General features: G+C 36.2%; 1 protein-coding gene across 2 annotated transcripts in view; it reads left to right on the top strand.

Moving 5' to 3' along the window:
• The window catches only part of MICU3 (mitochondrial calcium uptake family member 3), an 81,670-nt gene that overhangs the window by 12,064 nt on the left and 49,012 nt on the right, over positions 1 to 20,594 (top strand). For both annotated transcript variants that reach the window (XM_032468658.1, XM_032468659.1), the window contains exon 2: positions 17,286 to 17,439. In XM_032468658.1, coding sequence (XP_032324549.1) covers positions 17,286 to 17,439 — 154 coding nt within the window. The remainder of the gene's footprint in view (positions 1 to 17,285; positions 17,440 to 20,594) is intronic.

Below are 20,594 nucleotides of genomic sequence, written 5' to 3' on the forward strand. Positions count from 1 at the left end.
TGGATTAGAGTCCTTAATGTAATAAGTAAGGTCTTAAGATATTTAAAGAAATGTACATGAAAATAAAATGTTGGCCCTAGGATAGGAGGATTTTCAAAACAAGATAAAAACACAATCTAGAATGGAAAATACGGCTACATTTTACTTCATTAAAAGAAAACTATCTAATAAGTACAAAGAAGTCTTGTAATGGAAGAAGATACTTACAATACATAACCTTGCAAGGAATAAGTTTTCAGAATATACGGTGATAGTCTGCAAATTAATAAGAAATTGACAGCACAATAGAAAAGTGGACAAACGGTGTGAGCAGGTAATTGAAGAAAAAGATATTCAAAATACCAATAAACATATGAAGAGATGCTCAACATCACTAACAGTAGGGAAATAGAACCACAGTGAAGCACTGTTTCTTACCAATTAAACTGATAAAATTAAAAATAGTGATAATAACTGTGAGCAATGGTGTGGAGCAATAAAAATTCTCACACTCTCCTGGTATGAGTACAAATCTTTGGAAAGTAGATTGACATTATTTGTTAAACTGAAGATTTACATGCCTGTCACTCAGAAACCCTGTCTAGATATAAAACCTTGAGAAACTGAAACGTGCACAAGGAGACATGGTTAACAATCCTTTTACATGTTCCTCATTCCTCCATTTCTCATCCCACAACAGCCCTTCCGAAATGATGTGTCCCTCTCTACCTGCTGCACATCCCCCCTTTGCCCAGTCTCCAGCAAATGGCCTCCGTACTTCATGGAGGAAGTGATCTATCAGAAGGAAATTTGCTCAGTTTATTACTTCCTCTCAACTAAATTTGCCTTCATTTCACCCTGTCTTCTAGTTGCGTAGTAAAGAATGAATCTTCCTGTGAGACTAGAGAAGGGAGTTTGGAGATTGCAAGTGGGTGCTCGCTTTGTGATTTTTTTTTCCCTTGCAGTACCCAGTGGCCCCAGAGATGGAGCCATTTTAGCTGGTGACGTAGGGTGGTTACAGAATTTTGTCCTTGAATTTTGAAACTGAAGTCAGAGGCTTTGAGTCTAGGTTATTCGATGGGCCATCTACTTGAATGTTTTAAGTTCTCCCTGATAGATTTGGGGTGGTGAGGAAACCCATCATTTAGGGACCCAAATTGATAGTGACTCTGCCATCTTCAACAAGTGGCTTTCAAGGTTCCAGGGTGTCAACATCCCAGTTAGCCTGAAAGAGGTGGGTGGGTGGGAGAGGGGGGAACACATATGGGAAGGTTTTATGGGCCAGGCCTGGACGTGACACATGTCACTTCTGTTCACATTCCATTTCCTGAACTGAGTCACATCTAGGTACAGGTGAGACTGGGAATGGACTCTATCTGCATGCCTAAGAAGATTAATTACTTCATTAATACAATTAATATATTCCTCTACCACCTCTACAACTACTTCAAACATTATGCCCTTAGCATTTTAATTCTCATTGTAAGAACTGGTAACATCCCAAGTTTAAATAGGAATTTTAATCAAAACTGTGTGTATCACACAAAACAACATTATATGTGCAGATTTTATACTATCCTTGGGTAGTCCTCAGAAAAATCTCAGTCTGCAAAAATAAATCTGAACTGCCTTGATAAAACCTGAGGAGAATCTGCTTCTTACCTCCAGCTTTACTGTTTCCTTGTGGTAGGGGAAATTCACTGGCCTCAATCTCCATAGTCATCACCTCTTTGAACCTGATCTAGAGCCATTTTTCAGATGTGTGCTCTGTAATCTGCTGGGTATTTATGAGCTTGTTATGGTTCCTGCAAATAAAACACTCTGCAGTTCTGTCTTGAGGGCTGGTAAAGAACTTACTCTATTTCCTAGAGCATCAGTATTTTTGTCTTTCATAGGTAACTTTCTGGACGGGAATATTTCACACTTTCTGTTAGATGATGAAACTGAATCTCCAAACAATACTTTTTAAGTGTAAAACCTTCAGAGCTAATTTAAAGACTACGTATTAATTATGCCTTTTAAAATGTTTATTTCTCAAATGAGATATGGTGTGTAAAGAAGTTCAGTTCTAGTTCTCTGCCACTGTCTGTCTCTGTGACAGTAACTAAGTCCCTTAACCTTTTAGGGACATCTTTCGTCTATGAAATGTCATAGGTTGGGGTCATTGATTTGAATCTGTACGGTCTGCTTAAGCTGTATAGCTTATTAATCTCAAAATCACTTTATTCTTTCTAATATTTTATTTGGTTATTGTTAGTAGTTGCTTTAATTTTGTTCCCATCTCTTAATCTCCTCCAAACTTAATTTTTAAATCTGTTTTATAAATTAAGACATTGGTTTTATAAACTTTGTCCTAGATGATGCCTTTTTGGCTTTCATTTCTATTCAAGTGACATTTAAGTTCTTTCAGAAAATTAAATGCCAGTGTGATGGGAATAAACTGCCAAAACGAGGTAATATTCTGTGATCTTTAAAAACTTGTTTATCCTTTTCAGTAATAGTTTCTACAAATGGAGAATTGATTCATTACTTTTAAAATGTTACACCTTTTGTTAGTACTTTTTTGGTACTCTTTTTAAAGTTACGTTTGCCAAAGTTAAAAAATATAGAGAATCATATACCACCGCTCAGAATTAATAATTGTTACCATTTTGAAATATTTGTTTCCCTTTTCAGAGATAAAAACTTACGAAGTGTGCTATCTTTTTTAATAGCAGTGTTGAAGAACACTGGCTTTTAGTAGAGTTTCTCTTTACTTTATCAAATTTGTTTTTATCCTAGAAACAATGGTTAATATAGCACTATGGTTAAGAGTGTGGTCTGTAGAGTCAGAATCCCTAGATTGGAATCCCAACTCCTTCACTGAAGAGCCTTGTCAAAGCTAAATAATTTTACATGCCTCATTTCCTCATTTGTAGAGACAGTAGTAGTACCTACGTTACAGGATTATTAGGAGGGCTTAAAATAGCCAGACACATAGGAAGGTCTTGTATATGTTAGCTATTTTTTTTTAATTGTAGCTAAATAGGGACTTTGTGTATGGATAGCAGCAAAGTTACTGGGCCACTTGTCAGATCATTGCTTCAGCTCCCAGTCTGCCTTGCATTGCCCTGCCAGTGCTGCTGCCGCTGGAAATTACTCACATTTCTTCTTCGCCAGAAGATGGTGGCAGTGACCCTGCGGGCAAAGAGGCTTCTCTCTGACTCTGCTGGGCCTCTGTTCTGCTTATTCCTCAGGCAGCACTGCGGATCTTCAGTCTGTTCCTTCAGTCAGGGGCCAGTCACAAGACAGGAACCACACGGTAATTTGAACAGATAAAGTTTAATGAAAAGAATTGTTAACTATTTACAGGGGATTAGCTACCAAGAAGGAATTCACATTAAAAGGAATACCCTAGGGCTGAGAGAGCGAACCCTTGGAAGGAGCGAAGTGGGAAGGGCAGCTGCCTCCTTGGGTTGGGATTCAGCTTCATTGGAACAGCTAGAGCTTTTCCAAGTTGCCGGCACACCAGCTCGGACTGGCAACCTGGAAGCCTCCTGCTGGGGTGTCATTGGGCCAGTGTTGGCAGACCGGGAACCAGGGGCCGGAACTGGCCTGCCAGACACCCAGCCCTGCCGCCAGCTCAGGTACAGCAGGCCAGTGCTAGTTGGCGGGCAGGGAATGTCAGGTTGTGACTAGCAAGCAGGAGCCCTCTGCACGGGGGTACAGGTAGGTCAAGGAATCTAAGACTGATCTTATTTAATGCTTTTTGTTTGGCTGTTCACAAATGATCCAAAAGGGTACAAGGGTACATAGTGAAATCTCCAAATAGTCAAGTTCTTCCAGAGAGTGAAATGCCACCTTGAGGGGGATGACCTGCCAGAACATTTTAAAGCCCTCTGTAAGTAAGTAGAGAAAAATGGCAGATGGGTCACTCTATGGTTGGTGTTCTGGACTGAATGTTTTATGTCTCCCCAGAACTCATACACTGAAACCCTAACCCCCAGTGAGGCTTCCAAGGAAGTAATTAGGGTTAAATGAGGTCGTAAGTGTGGGATCCTGACCTGGTAGGATTAGTGTTCTTATCAGAAGAGACAGCAGAGAGCTTGCCCTCTTTCCTTCTGTGCCCACACACTGAGGAAAGGTCATGTGAGGACATAGAAAGAACCTGGCAATCTGCAAGCCAGGAAGAGAGCTCACACCAGAAACTGACCCTGCTGGCACCTTGATCTTATGCTTCTAGCTTCCAGAACTGTGAGAAAATTAATGTTGTCACTTAAGCCATCCAGTCTGTGGTGCTTTGTTGTGGTAGCCCCAGCTAACTAAAACAGTTGTTATTAGTTACTAGCTTATTACAGGTAAGTTCAAGGTGATTCATTTAGGGGAAAATAGTCCAAACTATTAATGGTGTGTTGTGTTTCTTTCTTTCAGTTGTAATCTAGAAAAGCTATCTTGGAGTGATATGCATCCAGGCCTACAAGCCAGTGGCTTAGTGCAGAGCTAGAGATTTTGTCATTAAGGGTTAGCCATCACTCTCAAGAAATAAATAGAATACCACATATTGTATAGTCTAGATGTTTGGAGCTGAGCCATGAAGATTGGGAGAAAGGTAGTAGCACATACGGGAGCCACAAGGAAATGCCAGGCAACTGGAATAGTTTTGTCACCAAGGACATATTTAGAGAACCTCCAACGCGGAGGTACTGAGCTACCAAATTTTATCTGTGGAGCTGAGCTTCCAAACGCTGTTTCTGGACCCTGCTGATTTAATAGAATACACACTTCATAAACTGATTCTGTTGGGCAGGGGAGAAGGAAGTGTTATCATTTAGTTTTCATTTAATGTTTTCAGTTTGCGGAGTTAGTATTTATTTGTCCACATTACAGTGAAAATGCTAAAGTTCAGAGATGATTTTTCCCAAGTTTACCTGATTAGGAAGTGTTGAAGCTAGCATTTGAGCATAGGCCTGAAGAATTATAAAGCCCATGCACTTTCATCTCATTATACCAAGCTGTCTAATGTGGTAGAACTCTGGATGGGGTGTCATGACGCCTGGGTTCTGGTCCCAGACTCATTTGCGGTCTGTGTAGCCCTGATAAAGTCCTCTCTAGACTCTAGACTAAGCTAACTCTTCTGTAAAATTGAGCTGATATATGTTCTGTTTGCTTTTTTAAAAATAACTTTATTTGTTTTGTTACTCAGATCCTTTTTCTTACTTGGTTTTTCCACTTAACCTATCCATTTCTAGTAGAGAAGTGCTGACATCTCAGCCATGATTGTGAGTTGATCAAGTTACATTCTTTTAACAGTTTTTCCATCATAGAATTTTAAGCTATTTTGTTCATGTGTGTAATATCTTCTTGGTGAATTTTTCTTTGTCCCATATAATGCTTTTAGTTCTTAATTCCATATATTTTCAAACATTCTGAGTAATGTTTGACTCTGACTCTTGTAAGGAACATTTATAGCTTTTTAAAAAACACAGTATGAGAAGTTGCTCATTTTTAATGAAGGAGTCTAACCCAGTCATATTTATTGTGTTTATGGACATGTTTGCATTCATTTTTGCTGTATTATGTGAGCGTGTGTTATTTGTTTTTCTTTATCACCTGACATTAGACTGGTCCTCTTTTTCATTATCGTTTCTCTTCCTTAATGTCCTATTTCTAGTCTTCAAGTAGTTAACATATAAATTTAACAGCATATATATACATTTTTAATATATACATCTGAGACTCAACAATATAAATCAGTATCAGAAAATTCCCTATTCCACAAAAGACACATCGCTGGACATGTTTTACTATATCAATTTTCCCACCCTACATTTTCTGAAGTCAGCTACATTGTTAGTACCAGATAATTATTATTTTTTTACTATTATGCTTTCATTTTTAAGAGGATCATTATTTAACAGTTAGAGTAAGTTTTACATCTACATTCACTCATTCATTCAGCAAATATTTGAGAGGTTGCTACAAGCCTGAAACTCTTCTAGGCACTGGGGAATCAGAAGCATACAACCTACACAAAAACTCCCACCTCTGTGAGATTTGTATTCTTGCGGAAAGTTAGAGATATAAATTTGGATATGTCAGTATATTTTTAATATGTAAAGGACAGATGAGATTATTAAGGGAGTAACTGTAGATTCAAAAAAGAGAAGAGGTCCGAGAACTGACTCTAGGGCTGTCCTAGCAAAAGTACCAGGAAGGAACTGCCAGGGGGGATAGGAGGGAAATAGGAAAGTGTGGTCTTGGACATCAAGAAAAATTATTTCAAGGAAAAGAGAGTTCTTAACTATGTTAGATGCTGCAAGATGAAAACTGAGAATTGACCTCTGGATTTAGCAGCACGGAGGGCACCAGTGACCTTGACAAGCAGTGTGAGTGGAGTGGCGGAGGGGAGAACTGCTGAAGCAGAAGAAACCGAAGACAGGAAGTGCAGGCAGCCTTCTCCACTAGCCTTGCTGGGAAGAGCAGGAGAGAAGTGGCAGGGAGGGGCGAAGGTGGCTCATTGGAAGAGTGGGACAGGAAGCTTCCCAAGATGGGAGAAGTGTGTGTGTGCTGAAGGGAAGTAGTAGAAGAGAGGAAAAGAGTGAGGTAGGAAGGGCAAGGGAAGTTATTGCCAGAGAGTCCTTGAATAGGCAAGAAGAGATGAGTTGTACAAATTAAACCACTGATTACTGCCTCCTTAGAGAGATGCTTTCACTTATCTTCATATCAGATAATGAGATGATACATGTGAAAATACTTTGTAAACTTGTAGAGAGCCTTATAATGTAAGCTAATAGAACAATTCAAATGGAGACTTTAAAATAAGTGGTCAGTTACTTTTTTTTCCTATTTGACCTAAGCAAGGGAAATGCTTATTGGCTGGTCTTCAGCTGTGTGTATTTCCATATAGATACATGTACTAAGCATCAAAACGTTTCACCTAGAGGACTTGGGATTTTCCCACACTGAGAATTTGATGTTTAACCTTTCGACCACCCAACAAGCAGAGAAAACATTACCCCTTTTATCTTCTTAGAGCTTTTAAATAAGCCTGAAGCCAAATGAGAAAGCCAAGTGTAATACTTCCATGAACATCTTTTTAGCTAGAATAAAAATAGATGTGAATAGAATGTCATGGACAGCTCATTAGATTCTTGCCCAAAAATATGAAGTAGAGAACTATATTCAAACAATACTTGCTCTTTATTGTTTTATAAAAATGTTGGTACAGTTGCCAATATCAGGTAGGGCCTAATACCGAATGTTCAACTTCCTGCATGAAATCAAATACATTTTTTAATCATTCTTTACTTTTAAAAACTAGTATTGATTTGATTTAATAAAAAATGTTTTCACAAGAAGCTAATAAGGATGAGTAATCTAAATAATTTTGGTGAATACAAATGGTTTTTATTTTTCCTCCTTCTTTTCTTTATTCTCATGTCTCTATTTCTCAGCTGCTAAAAGGTAATGCATTATGTGGTGATCAGATAATTGATATAATTGTTTCAAGTTACCTTTTTAGTGTACTATCAGCTTGTAGGCATCGGTTTCTCTAATTGTCAACTAGTGAATCCTCTATCTGGCATTTAATCTTGCCTTCCTGGGAAAACCAGACCCCACCATGGAGTAAATTTTTGAATTGCTGACCTGAAGTAACATGAGACTGTGCCTTGGCAGTGAACCTTTGCCTTCTGTTGTTCATAAGGAGGATAATGATGTATTCTGTTGCCTGAGGCCCTGGTTTCACTACCTTAAGAAGTAACATCTAAGTACTAGTTGCAAAGGTCTGAGTTTGGAAATTCCAGAGAAGATAATTGCATTGATATAATATTTTTATTTCTTTTGGAAAGATGAGGTAATTTTAAAATGTAACTTTTATCATTTCTACCACTTCTTAAAACCACTCATCTTACTTACGTCAACATGACTTAGAAGATTCACAGAGTTCCCTGAAAATGACCATTACTTATTTTTATGACTAAGTTATGTATGTTATTTTATAGGTGTGCTTGAAATTTTTATTTCCATGTATATATACATGTGTATATTCCATTTTTGTAAGTAACAAAACTGTGATTAAAGAACTAGAATGAAGAGTGTTTTTTTCTCAGTAAAACAGAAAAAATGGTTTTCTAAAGCTAGAAAGATTCCCTAAACATTTTTAGCAATATTGAAAATAATGTTCAGCAATTCCCCCAAAAAATTCCCTAGAAGGTGTAAAATGTAATTTCCTAAAAGCAGTAAAGTGAAAGGCAAATTTAAAGTCTTCTACCACTAGATTTCTGTCATTTCGTTTTTCTGCTGTGACACCTTATGCTTTACAAGTGAGTAAATTTATATGCCACCTCTGAGATCCATTCTGGATAGATTTTCAATAGCAGTTTTGCAAGATCTTTTTGATATGAAAAATTCCATTTTCTCAACCAAATTTGCAACGTCTAAAAATATTACAGTGATACCTTATCTTTAATTACAATATCTATATTTTCCTATCTGGTGAAAAATAGTACTATAGAAAAAGTTAACTTATCTAGTTAGACTATACCCACCTGAAGCCAAGAAATCAGAATTGTATTACATGTAATAGATTATGTTTGTCAAAATCACACGTGCTATTAGTTTCATTATTTTGAAGTTTGATAATACTTTATTTTCAGAGTGATTGTACTTTATTAATGAAAGAAATGAAGTTGTTGGAATTTAAAACTTAAGTTTGTATATATGTATATTAATTTTCAGGTAATTTTATATTTTGTTTCTATTACTTAGAATTTTGAGTTTTTAGTTATTTTAATTAGCTATTTTGAGGATAGTAATCTGTCACCAAATTTAGTTTAAGAATAGCTAAGTTGTATAGTAATAGAGCAAAAATTTGAAGACCGTGATCTTTTTACGTGTAAATGGTTCGATTCAGTTTTTGTAAATTAAACTATAGGACAGTAATGACTGTTCCACCTCCCCTAGGTAAGTGGGTAAGTTTGTGGAGGTGAAGCAGAAAACATCTGTTTACACTCGATATCTCTCAACATTTAAGATGAAGGACCAGATCCAATGTTTTCTTAATCTTACTGCAGTATTTTGTGAAAAGGTCAGGAGTTACAGCAGCATTTTGCCAAATTTGGAAAAACAAAGCGAGAGAGAGTACAAGTACAAACAGCATAAAATTTCAAGCCAACAGTGGCTGTGTCTAAGACGTTGGAAAGAAAGATACAGTGTGCAGAGGATAAAATGTGTGAAACTATCAGCCTAAGTGAATCACAGCAGTTTAGTATTTCCTGAAAAATTGGTGAAGTTTATTTAGAAGTGTTACCTCCCATGAGGCTTTTAATCTTACAGATGCCGTTTGTTTTAGAAGTGAATCTCTCCAAGTCTTTGTTAAACATATATGTAATTCTTTTTTTATGATCTTCAAATATGTCTTTTTTTAAACATTTTTTTATTGAGTAATAGTCATTTTACAATGTTGTGTCAAATTCCAGTGTAGAGCACGATTTTTCAGTTATACATGAACATGCATATATTCATTCTCACATTTTTTGCTGTGAGCTACCACAAGATCTTGTATATATTTCCCTGTGCTATACAGTATAATCTTGTTTATCTATTCTACATTTTGAAATCCCAGTCTGTCCTTTCCCACCCCCCGCCCCCTTGGCAACCACAAGTTTGTATTCTATGTCCATGAGTCTGTTTCATATATATAATTCTAACGTATTTCTCCCTAGTCCTTCATATTCTGTGGTCCTTGATGTCACCCTAAGTTGTTGTGACAGAGACGGCAAGCTGTTGACCATAATCTCTTCTCTTCCCCCATAATTGTTAGGATTGTGGCCTACGCAGTTCTTCGTTTTCCGTTATCTCTTGCACCTAGGTTTGGCCATGTGAGACCTAAGTTCTCTGTAATTGAATGTGAGCAGAAGTGATTTATACCTCTTCTGGTCCTCTCCTCACTAAAGCTTTAGATTCTCTTTTATTACCTCAGTCTAAATTCCTAGTGAGGCCTCTCTTCTGGTTGTCCTTCATTGCCACCTGACCTACACTCAGTAGCCCTTTACCTCTTTATTACTCAGTTGTCAATTATCTTTTCATCCATAAGCATTCATTAATCCACACATTTACCAAGCCTCTTACATATGCCAGGCATTCTGTTAATCACTGGTTAAATTCTTACAAAAGTAATAAATATTGCCCTCTTAGCAAATTCATGGTTAAATGGCAGAAACAGAAATGTAAACAGGTAAATGCATGCAACCCAGTGTGAATAGGGTTGTGATAGAAAAGCAAGTGATAGAATAGGGATATATAAAGGAAATAACTAGAATTTATCCAAGGTACAGGGTTGACTCTGAGAAGGTGTGATGTCAAAGTCTAAGGTAGGTACATTACTATAAGGGATGTGACTGATTAGGATTGATTTGGAGTAGCATCTTCTACAGTAGAGAGGGTGCGGCAGCAGAAGTTTTCTTGCAGATTGCTTTCCTAAGAGTCTGAGTAAAAGAATCGCATTGACCATTTGATATGGAGCAAAGATTATCTCCTTGGCAATAACTGCAAAGGTATCAAGGATTACCTCCAGAGAAAGTAAAAAGCTAAGCAGGAAATGGAAGTTGATCTGAAATATTACTAGAGTTGGCCTTTGCTCAGAGACCATTACAGTTCCCAGAGCTCATCCTAGGCACAGAGTGAAATTGTTTTTATCAACAGGTTAGGACTAGACTTTGGTTAGGGTTAACTTAGTTGGTTTCATGAAGTTCTAGCTGTAGACAACCATTGAATTTGATGATAACTAGCAGATCTCTATAGCAGATGGATTCTAGAATGAAGCATCAAGGAGACCTGGTAAGTAGCAGCTTAACACTGAGCACTGGAGTAGGGAGGTCAAATGCACTGTAGTTCCAGGGAGCCACTGAAGTATTAGGAGAAGATCTCTGTCACAGATGGACAGGTAGCAACTCAGGTACTGAAACTGGGAAATAAAGAATGGATTCCGACGATTGGAATCAAATAAGGAGCTCAGTTCCTGGTCCCAGAACAAGACAGACACTACCATCCAAATCCCTGGCCTTAAAGTCTTTGGATACCTCCAGCTAGGGACAGGATTGGTTCCAGAGACTAATGTTAAGCAACTACAAAGAGCACTTAGTTCAACTTCAGATGGTTAGAGAAGGAGGAAATCAGTGACACTATTTCAGTACCAGTGTTCTCATAGTAAAGACTCTAGTTCTTATAAAAACCAGGAAAACCATGAATTCAAGGTGCAAATAATATTAATTGCATTCAGTGGCTTAAGAAATTTTAATTAGAGCAGATTTTTAAGATTGATAATTAGTAAGCTATACTCCATGCTTTGACATGCTTCTTATTACCCAACAAAAATTATGTTTCCGTGGTCCTGCATTTAAGAGCTTCCTCGGTGGGTCTGCTGATAATTACAAAAACTAAAAACAAACAAACAAACAAAACAAAGGCAGGAGTACATGGAGAGAAAGGATTTCATCTTATAGCTCATTTTAAAGAGACATCTGCAGAAAAGATGGAACGTGAAAACTTTGTATTATGTTTAAAGAGATTCTTAGAAGCTGAGCTAGCCAGTCTTCAGCTCCACCTGTACTTTTGTTACCCTCCAGCCTCTTAGAGACTATTTCTCCTTGTAGCCATTATAAGTCTACAGCTTTTCTCTTTAATATTTCTTAACAATTTAAAGGCTGTCACTTCTTCAACTTCTCAAATACGTGTTTTTTAATTTGACTGTCATCCTATAGAAATTAGGAATTTTTTAAATCAACATGTATAACTCCTGTCAGTCTCTTCTGTGCAGTTCACAAGTTATACTTTACCACTTTTGAAAGGCTTATTTTTTAGGTACATAATATTGGATTGATAAAAAAGATTTTCATTTTAGCAATTAATGTTTTAACAGCTAAAGGTATATAATTAGAGATTTTTGCTTTCAGGTTAATTTACCCATTTACTTTAGGTATGTTATGCTTACTGATGAGTTTTAACTATATTGGCAATTGTAATACAAAAAATATCATTTACAGAAACTACTTATTAATGAAAGATGTTTAGGTTAATTTTAGGTTTTAGAAGTTAACTTTTAAAAGATAGATTACATAAGCAAAAAAGGTATTAAAATAAGTAGATTGGCTAGTGAATACAGGTATACTTGACCTGCTCCTTGTAATTTAAGGATTATACCCACAGATTCATGCCACTGTGCTCGAGGGAAATGGCTGTATTTGTTTTTTAAAAGGCTCAGAACATTAACATGATACAAGATCACTGTCATTGCCAAGAGGATTAGTAAACCAGTTTGAATATCATTTTCCACCTTTAAGTATTGGTTCTTGTTCTGAATGTTCATCATAGTGATATTCAAATTTCAGACGGTTTAGACTTTTTTAAACTTTGGAACGTTCAAAAGCAAAGCTGAATCTTTTAAAGGTCTGAATTCCTTCTGACCTTTAGTGGTCTACTGGCTTGAAGTTGTCCCCTTCCTCAGAGATTCTGGTAGGTCAGGTCAGGTGTCCTCAGCTGAACTTCATGGATCACTCGCTGCTTCTTGTCAATCTCCAAAACACTGTAAAGTTTAACATGGTTAGAACTATGCCACAGTAAAAAAAAATTATTCTTCATCTGTGACATTAGAGCATTCATTAAGAAAGTAGTCTCTTCGTAAACTACAGAGAAAGAAGCATGTAGACTACTGAAAGGTTTGAAAGTCGTTAGGTGTGATTAAACCAGTATTTGTTTCTGAAACAGTTTTAGATAAAGTAAGTAATCTTTCAATTGACTATTCTATAATGAATTCATTTGTATATAGTAGGCACACACCAAGTGTCTGCTGAATGACTGAATGAATTCACATTAGCTCATTAGTTGATGTTAAATATTCATCTTTGAAGCTAAAAATAGTTAAAAGAGAATGTAAATAATATAGTTTTGTCCAATATTGTCTGAGTTTTTATTTGGGGGTTTCTGTTTATGCTTTTACTTGCCCAACACATTTTAATTTTTGTTTGGGAGCCATATTTATGTTGTTATTCTGGTAGAATGGTAAAGAAACAAGAGGACCAAATGATTTCTAAAGGCCATTCTAACTCTAAACTCATTTATTTCCAGTGAACAAAGGAGACTAGGTAAACACCCATTCCTGATTTAAGGTAGGAGATAATTGTCAAAACCAATAGCAAACATTTCATTTAATGGCAGTTCATTAAAAGTATTCTCTTCAAACCATGGAACAAGACAGGAATGCTTAATGTTACTCATACTATTCAACATCATTTTCAGAAATTTAAACCTTTAGTAATCAAGACAATGAAAATGAAGTATAAATATTAAAAAGTAAGAGCTACAACTGTCACTATTTTGAAAAAACTTGTGATTATCTACTTAGAAAATCCAAGAACAAAGTTATTAAGATTAATGAAGGACTGTAATAAGTTTAGTTGGATACAGAACAAATATACTAGAATCAGTAGCTTTCCCATTCATCAGAAATAACCAATGGAAAATGTAATAGGAATAAAAGGTTCCATTCACAATTATACAGAAACTATGAAATGAATGAGTAAATCTACCAAAAATATTTAAAACTAATGTGAGAAAACTGTAAAGCTTTACTGAAAGACATAGTTGAAGACCTGAATAAATAGACATCCTTGTTTCCAGTTGGGAAAAATCAAGTTGTCCTAAATTACACCAGAGTTCAGTGTCTTCCCAAACAAAATATCAGTGGGATTTTTAAAACAGAATTGGACAATTGATTTCAAAGTTCACTTAGAAGAGAAAATTACATATCAATCACCACAAGTATTTTTAAAGATTGACAATAAGATGGAGTCTTGCTTTACCTAATGTCAAAAACATAATCAAAAGCTATAGCAATTAAAGCAGTATGATATTTGAGTAAGAAGAGACAAATCAGTGAGTGGAAGGGAATAGAAAATATAAAATCTGACCCAAGTGTTGATTTCCTCTTCTGCTCTCCATTCCATCCCATTCTGCTGCCAGAAGAGCCCACCCCTCCCAGGTGATGATAACTAATGTGCTTTAGGGTTAGGCCAGCTTACGGTGATATCATGGGAAAATTGTTTTTTACTTTCTACCAGTCTTTGGTTCATGTGAGCCGTGCCAACGTGTATTATTACGCTATGTGATTTATTACACTAAATTGAGCAGAGGCGATAGAGGAAGCAACACGACTACAGTAGCAGGAAGCCCTTTTAGGCACCCAGGCTCTGGTTATCTCTTTTATACATAAATCATATTCTTTTTTAGGATATATATATATATTTTTTTGTCTGGGACACAAACTATTCCCACACTCCTCCTCGCACCTTTTAAGGTGATAAATAGACCAGTGGGTACCAAACGCCATCATCAAAAATGATAGGTGCTTTTGCTAAGGCAATGAGAGGTAGAACTCATATATATAGTGGAGTTTTAATGAAAACCTTTAACTCAGATTTCTTCTGATACCCTTACTTGGGTGGTTAAAGAATACAAATTGTCCCACAGTTCTGCCTGTTTCTTCTTACCTTCTCTCAATATAGGATGGATTAGAGGCAAAAAACAATTGGCCATTACTATAAAATTTTAGGGAAGTAGTGAGTGCTAAACAAAGGTAGTAGCAGTGGGTGGGTGTGAGAAATTCAAAAACAACAGGCTTTGTTAATCGGTCATTAGTTGAAGTTAAGGAGAAGGAGGAGTTGTCAGCATTAGCTCATAGAAAGTGGATCAGATTCCAAGCTGCAGTGGTCAAGCAGGTTCGGCACAAACTGGGACAAACGACAGACTGTGCTTAAAGGGTGAAGCTTTGATGAGAAAACACAGGCATCTCATGAGCAGTAATGGCAGCACCAGGGTAGACGCAGAAGTCACAGATCAAGTCCATATTAGGTCACGGGAAATACGGGCAAAAATTGTGGTTCAGGATGTGAGACCTGAGGCATGACTTCAGATTGTGGTGCAAAAACAACTCCACATTGGGTGGTCCTCCAGGAGATTCAGTGGAGTTGAGTCATGATTGTTTGGGGCCACCTAAACCCAAGGAAATGGCTTAGCAAGAAGAAAGCAGAAAAGTAAACTGTGGTCACAGACAAGATTGTTCTCCCTGTCCTGAGAGGAAGAAGAAACCCGTGGAATGTATGTGTGGAAGGGGACTTAAGATGATAGATTAAAGAAAAAAAAAGATGCTAGATTGATTCCTGAGTATTCAGGGAGATTATTGCCGATTATTGTCATTGAGTGACTGTCTCCTACCCATGGTAGAGCCAAAGTAACTCCCCAATACAAATGGATTACCTGAGTATTGTTATTAATACACTACCGAGCTGGCTTATCTCTGGTACCAGGTTGCTTTATCTTTCTAAAGCACCATTTTCTTTGTGTCATTACTCCACTTAAGAATCTCCTGAGGCCATTTGTTTGCTGTCAGATTAAATTCCAGTGCTTTAGTCTTGCATTCAGAGACTGCTATCAGTTTACCTGTCCTTTTCCATGAATGCAAATCTTCTGTTCCAGGAAGATGATCTTTCAAATATGCCATGTCAACCTAGAATGCTCATATTTCTTCCTGACATTAAAATTCATATTTTCTTCTTCCTGAAGCTTTCTTATTAACCTCAGTCTGTTGTGCTTTTCTTCTGTTTACTCTAACTTGACTCATTCCCTTTTCCATGTTTGTACCTTTTGTCTCTCCAACTAGTGTTTTGCTTCTCCAACATAGATAATTGTCTACTCCCTAAGGGCGGAGACTATGTGTTCTCCCTGTTATCTATGCCATTAAAAACTTTCTTTTTAATTTTTTATTTGACTACTTGTGTAATGTTTTGAAAAGTCTTAGTCTTCAAAATAGTGGGAAAAAACTGACTCATTTTGCTTGGCTTTTCATATAATAAGGTGTAACTTAGAAATACAAAATGTAGTTTCCTTACTGAAGGTTCTTATGGTTTGTTTTAGTAGGACTTCTCAAGATATTAGATGTTTAAATAAGTTTAACAGTTTGTACACAATTTGCATTATGACTTAATATACATGAAGAGATAATAAAGAGATTAAGTTTGTTATCCTAAGTAAGGATTTTTTTCTAATATAAAATAACCTTATGAAATGTGTTGAAAATATAATTTTTATATTGTTGATAGTCGTATAAATTGCTGTAAAATCCTTGGAGGCAGTTTGATAATATGTATGAAATGGTTTTGTTTGACCAATCAAGTCTACTCCTAGGAATTTATCCCAAGGAAATATTTGTAGCTGTATCTGAATATTTTCAAGGCTGGTCATTATAACATTGTTCTACAATAGTAAATTACTGTGAATTACCTAAGTAGTCAACCACATGGAATTCATTAATTGTGTTATGCTACAAATATTTACTATGTAATATTATATGGTTATTAAAAATTGTCTACTAGACTATTTGGTGGCATGGAAAAATAGCCCTGATATATTAATAAGTAAAAAGGATCAGATTACTGAACAGTATAGTATAATCCCATTTTTTGCCAAAAAAGAAAGCAAAAAAATTTTATCTATGAATTTTTAAATTCTGTCTTCTAAATTATGTCCAGTAACTATGCATCATTTTTGAAATCAGGAAAACATTGTTTTATTAAAGAATTTGTTATAGTTCAGAGAGAAAATAAATAGTGAGAAATTACTTATCTACAAGGAAAGATCTTGAAATTAAGAAAAACAAAAGAGATCCCCTCCCCACCATATATATATATGCACTCCTAATTCTGTTCATCCTAATCCTAGGTAGAATTCAGAATGATCATTGATGGTAACTTGACTATAGTGATCTAGAGTTTGCAACTTAATTTCTAATCTAAGCCCTACCATTAAATGGTTTCTTTAGTGGTCACCATGAACAGCCAATCAGAGTTTCACTTTCTTCTTTTAGAAAATTAATAGACTACAGTGAATAGACTCCTAATTAAATAAGTAAACCTATCTAGAGAGCACCTATCATAGTAGGCATTCAGCAAGTGTTGGTGTTCCTTCTGAAGAAACTGCTAGCTCAGAAATTTAATGTTTTCTGAGAATGAAACTGAAGAAATGAATCACACTTCCTTCAAAGTGCCAGTTTAAAGTCTTCAAGACCTTAATGATATTCATTGTACGAGCCTTTGAACATTAATTCGTTTTATTCACATGGGTAATTATTTATAATATGATTAAGTTCTCCAGAAGACAGTCTTTTCACACTTTTTCACTCTGTTAATTCACTGTTGACATAATCGACAGCATTTATCTTCTAAAAGAAGGTGCTCCTTCATGCAGTCCAAATTTATTTGCTCTCTCAACTTCAGGTTGCTCTTGGCAGAACAGACACTGAAGACTTGGACCTCTATGCTACATCTCGGGAAAGGCGATTTCGTTTATTTGCTTCCATAGAATGTGAAGGGCAGTTATTCATGACTCCATATGACTTCATTTTGGCTGTTACAACAGATGAGCCCAAATGTAAGTGTATTTCTTAAGTTATCTTAATAATTTTGTAAGACTTTTTACTTCTCTCTTTATAAAAATGTAGAGCCATGTAAGTTTTTCAAAACAATTAACAAAGTAATATATTTCAAAAGATTACTATGATATACAGTGTCACCAGACAAATATTTCTTATAAACTCCTACTGGTATCTTTTTTCAGAAATTTTGGTTGTTTCTTCATTCTCAGTGCATTAAACTAAACACCTTAGTCTTGATATTCAGTATAATAGGCTCATATTCTGCCAAGTCAATGCTTATGTCAGACTGAACAGAATAACTCAGAGGATGGGCTTTGAATTTAGACCTGGACAAGAGTTCTTCCTGTATATGCCATGGCTCCTGCACTGTAACTGTAGGTTAATTGTTTCTCACCTGTCCCTGTGTTAGAGCAGTGGTTCTCAAGCTTCTTTTGGTATTATGTGCATTCTTGCAAAGTCACTTTAATGTCTCACTTAATGGAAGGCATCTGGATTCTCATATCTGCTTTTGTGTTCCGTCTGTTGCAGTGTTGTTTGTAGGAAAATGTCTTGCCAAATACCCAGGTCTAAATAACCATAATTTGTCTCTCAATTGTTCTTTCAAGTAAAAATTGTGTTCCGTGAAAAAGAAACTAGTTCAGTTCACCACTCAAATAGATAATCACACAGTGCTTTTTCTAAAGACAACCATGGTACTTTGGAAGGCAGCAGAAGTGCTTTTATGCACTGTTCCCATTTCATCTCACAGCGTATTATTCAATGACACGTACTCAAAGACACCTGTCAAATGCCAGGTACTGCACCAGGCATTGGAGATACAGTGGTGAGGGGAACAAAAGGAAATGTCCTCTGTCCTTATGGTGCTTACAGTCTAGTAGAGGAAGCCAACACTGATCAATGAAATTTTCAAATAAATAACAAATTATAACTGTGATAGTGCCGTGAAAGACAGTTTCTTGATGCTGTGAGAGTGTATTTTTGAGAAGTCAGGTAGCTCAGGGAAATCTTCCTTCGGGAAATAAATACCAACATGGAATATGAGTCTCATGAATAAGAGTTACCTAGGTGAATGGGAAGTTGGGAGTGGAAAATTTCAGCAGAAGAAACAACATGTCCTGAGGTGCCATGACAAGAAGGGATGTGATATATTTGAGTGAAGAAAGAGCTGGGTGGCTCTAAGTGCAGAGAGCAAGGAGGAATACAGTGTGTGGAATACGGGTATGTGGGGTGGGGCAAATCATTCAGAGTCTGCAAGCTGATTATTAAACATTTTTGTTTTTATCCCAAAAGTAATGGAAAATCATGGTAGTGGCTTAAGATTCAGAAGAATTTTAAAGATCTTACTGGCTCTATTCAACAATTCATGACTTTAGCATCATCCAGTTTAGCAGATAGAAACGAGCTCTGGGTAGCTGTACAAAATGAAAATTTTTTTAATATGCAGAAAGCAGCAAAAACAAGAAAGTTACATTAGGCAAAAAAGCGGGTTGGTTGCTGTGAGATTACTTGCCTTTAGGGGATGTCTGGGGTCTGTCAGGCAGATTACCTGACTGGTGCTGATCAGACAATTCCTTATTGACTTTTTAAGATTCCACATTTGGGAGAGTTGACACTGTAATTAGGTCTCAATTTGATGACGTGGGGCTTAGCATAAGCGATTCCATGTTGGGCCTGTTGTCCTGTTTTCAACAGGAGCATACCATGATTAGGTTGTGTTTTGAAAGATCTTTCAGGGTAGAGATAGACTGCAGAGGGCCAGAGTGGCCGTGAGCAGATTAGAGAGGAGACTCTTGTCCAGGCTTCAAAAGCTCCTAATGATGGTGGCAATGGTGATGACGGAGTGAAGAGTACCAAGGATTTCAGGCTGGCTTAGCTGGATGGCTTACAGTAGGGACCAGGTTTGAAGGGGGAAATCACAACATCAGTTTCAGACATGATGTAGATTTGTAAAAGAGGAGATATCAAAGAGGCAGTAGAATCTAGCTCTTAATCATTCATTTCAATTCACTGAAAATCAAGGTCCCAAATAATTAGTTGTTTGCTAATCTGCTTGAAACTCTCAAATAAATGCCTTAACTTAGCTCAGAACAATTATAGCCATTTTTTCTTCAGAGACAGAGTTATGGCAAAACCAAACCTTAAAATAAATCCTCGAGATCTAAAGTATAGAATGGTGACTGTTAGTTGATAATACTGTATTATATAAAACTGAAATTTGCTAAGGAAATCTATCTTAAGCATTCTCAACAGCAACAAAAAAGATAACTAGGTGATGAAAGAAAAATTTATAAAAGTTCAGAAATTAAATCTTCATTAATTTGGCAAATTGGTACTTCACAAATTAGCTTTTAATGAATTAATTTTTGATCCTTTGATTGTATCCATTGAGATCAGGGGAGAGGACTGGTAAGAAGTATGTATTTGGGACTCACCTGCACATGGTTGGTAATTAATGCAATGTATATGAATGGGATTGTCTAAGGAGGCAGTATGATATGAGGATAAAGGTGACAGTCATGATACAAAGGCTAGAATTTAAGTAGGGCTCTTTTTTTGAGGAATTTGAAGGCTATAGTAAGGACTGTTCTCTATGTTCCTTTGATGTCCCTTTCCTCCTTCCCTCTTTCCTTCCTTCCCCCTTCCTTCATGAAATATTTATTGAGTACTTAATTACCATGTGCCAGATAACCATATTCTGCCTTGGAATTGGTTGTTTTTGTGGTTTTTTTGTCCTTCTATATTACTGTAAGTTTCCTGAGTATAGAGACTTTGTTTGTACATAGAAAAGATCATTATATATAAGTAGATATATATGTGTTCCATACATTTTTGTGTAGTTGATTTTGCACAAAGTGGATTTTTATATTATTGTTAGCATAGATTTGATAAAAATGATTCATATATATCTTGGAATATCAAATGGTATTTTTGCACTAAATTCTATCATTTTTGTTAAACATATTTGAGAAGTTATTCTTTAAGTGGCACCTAATGATTTAAAACTTCATAGTTTGAAAATCTTTAATTCATTATCTTGTTGAATTTTTTCTTTATAATATATTCCCTGGAAGTCTGCTGCTGGATTTCTGCTTCTTAGAAATGACTTTAGTGGTGATTCTTTTGATAGCTATTCCAAAAGCATCACTTGCAG

This window comes from Camelus ferus, chromosome 26 (genome assembly GCF_009834535.1).
Source record: "Camelus ferus isolate YT-003-E chromosome 26, BCGSAC_Cfer_1.0, whole genome shotgun sequence".
NCBI classification, from domain to species: Eukaryota; Metazoa; Chordata; class Mammalia; order Artiodactyla; family Camelidae; genus Camelus; species Camelus ferus.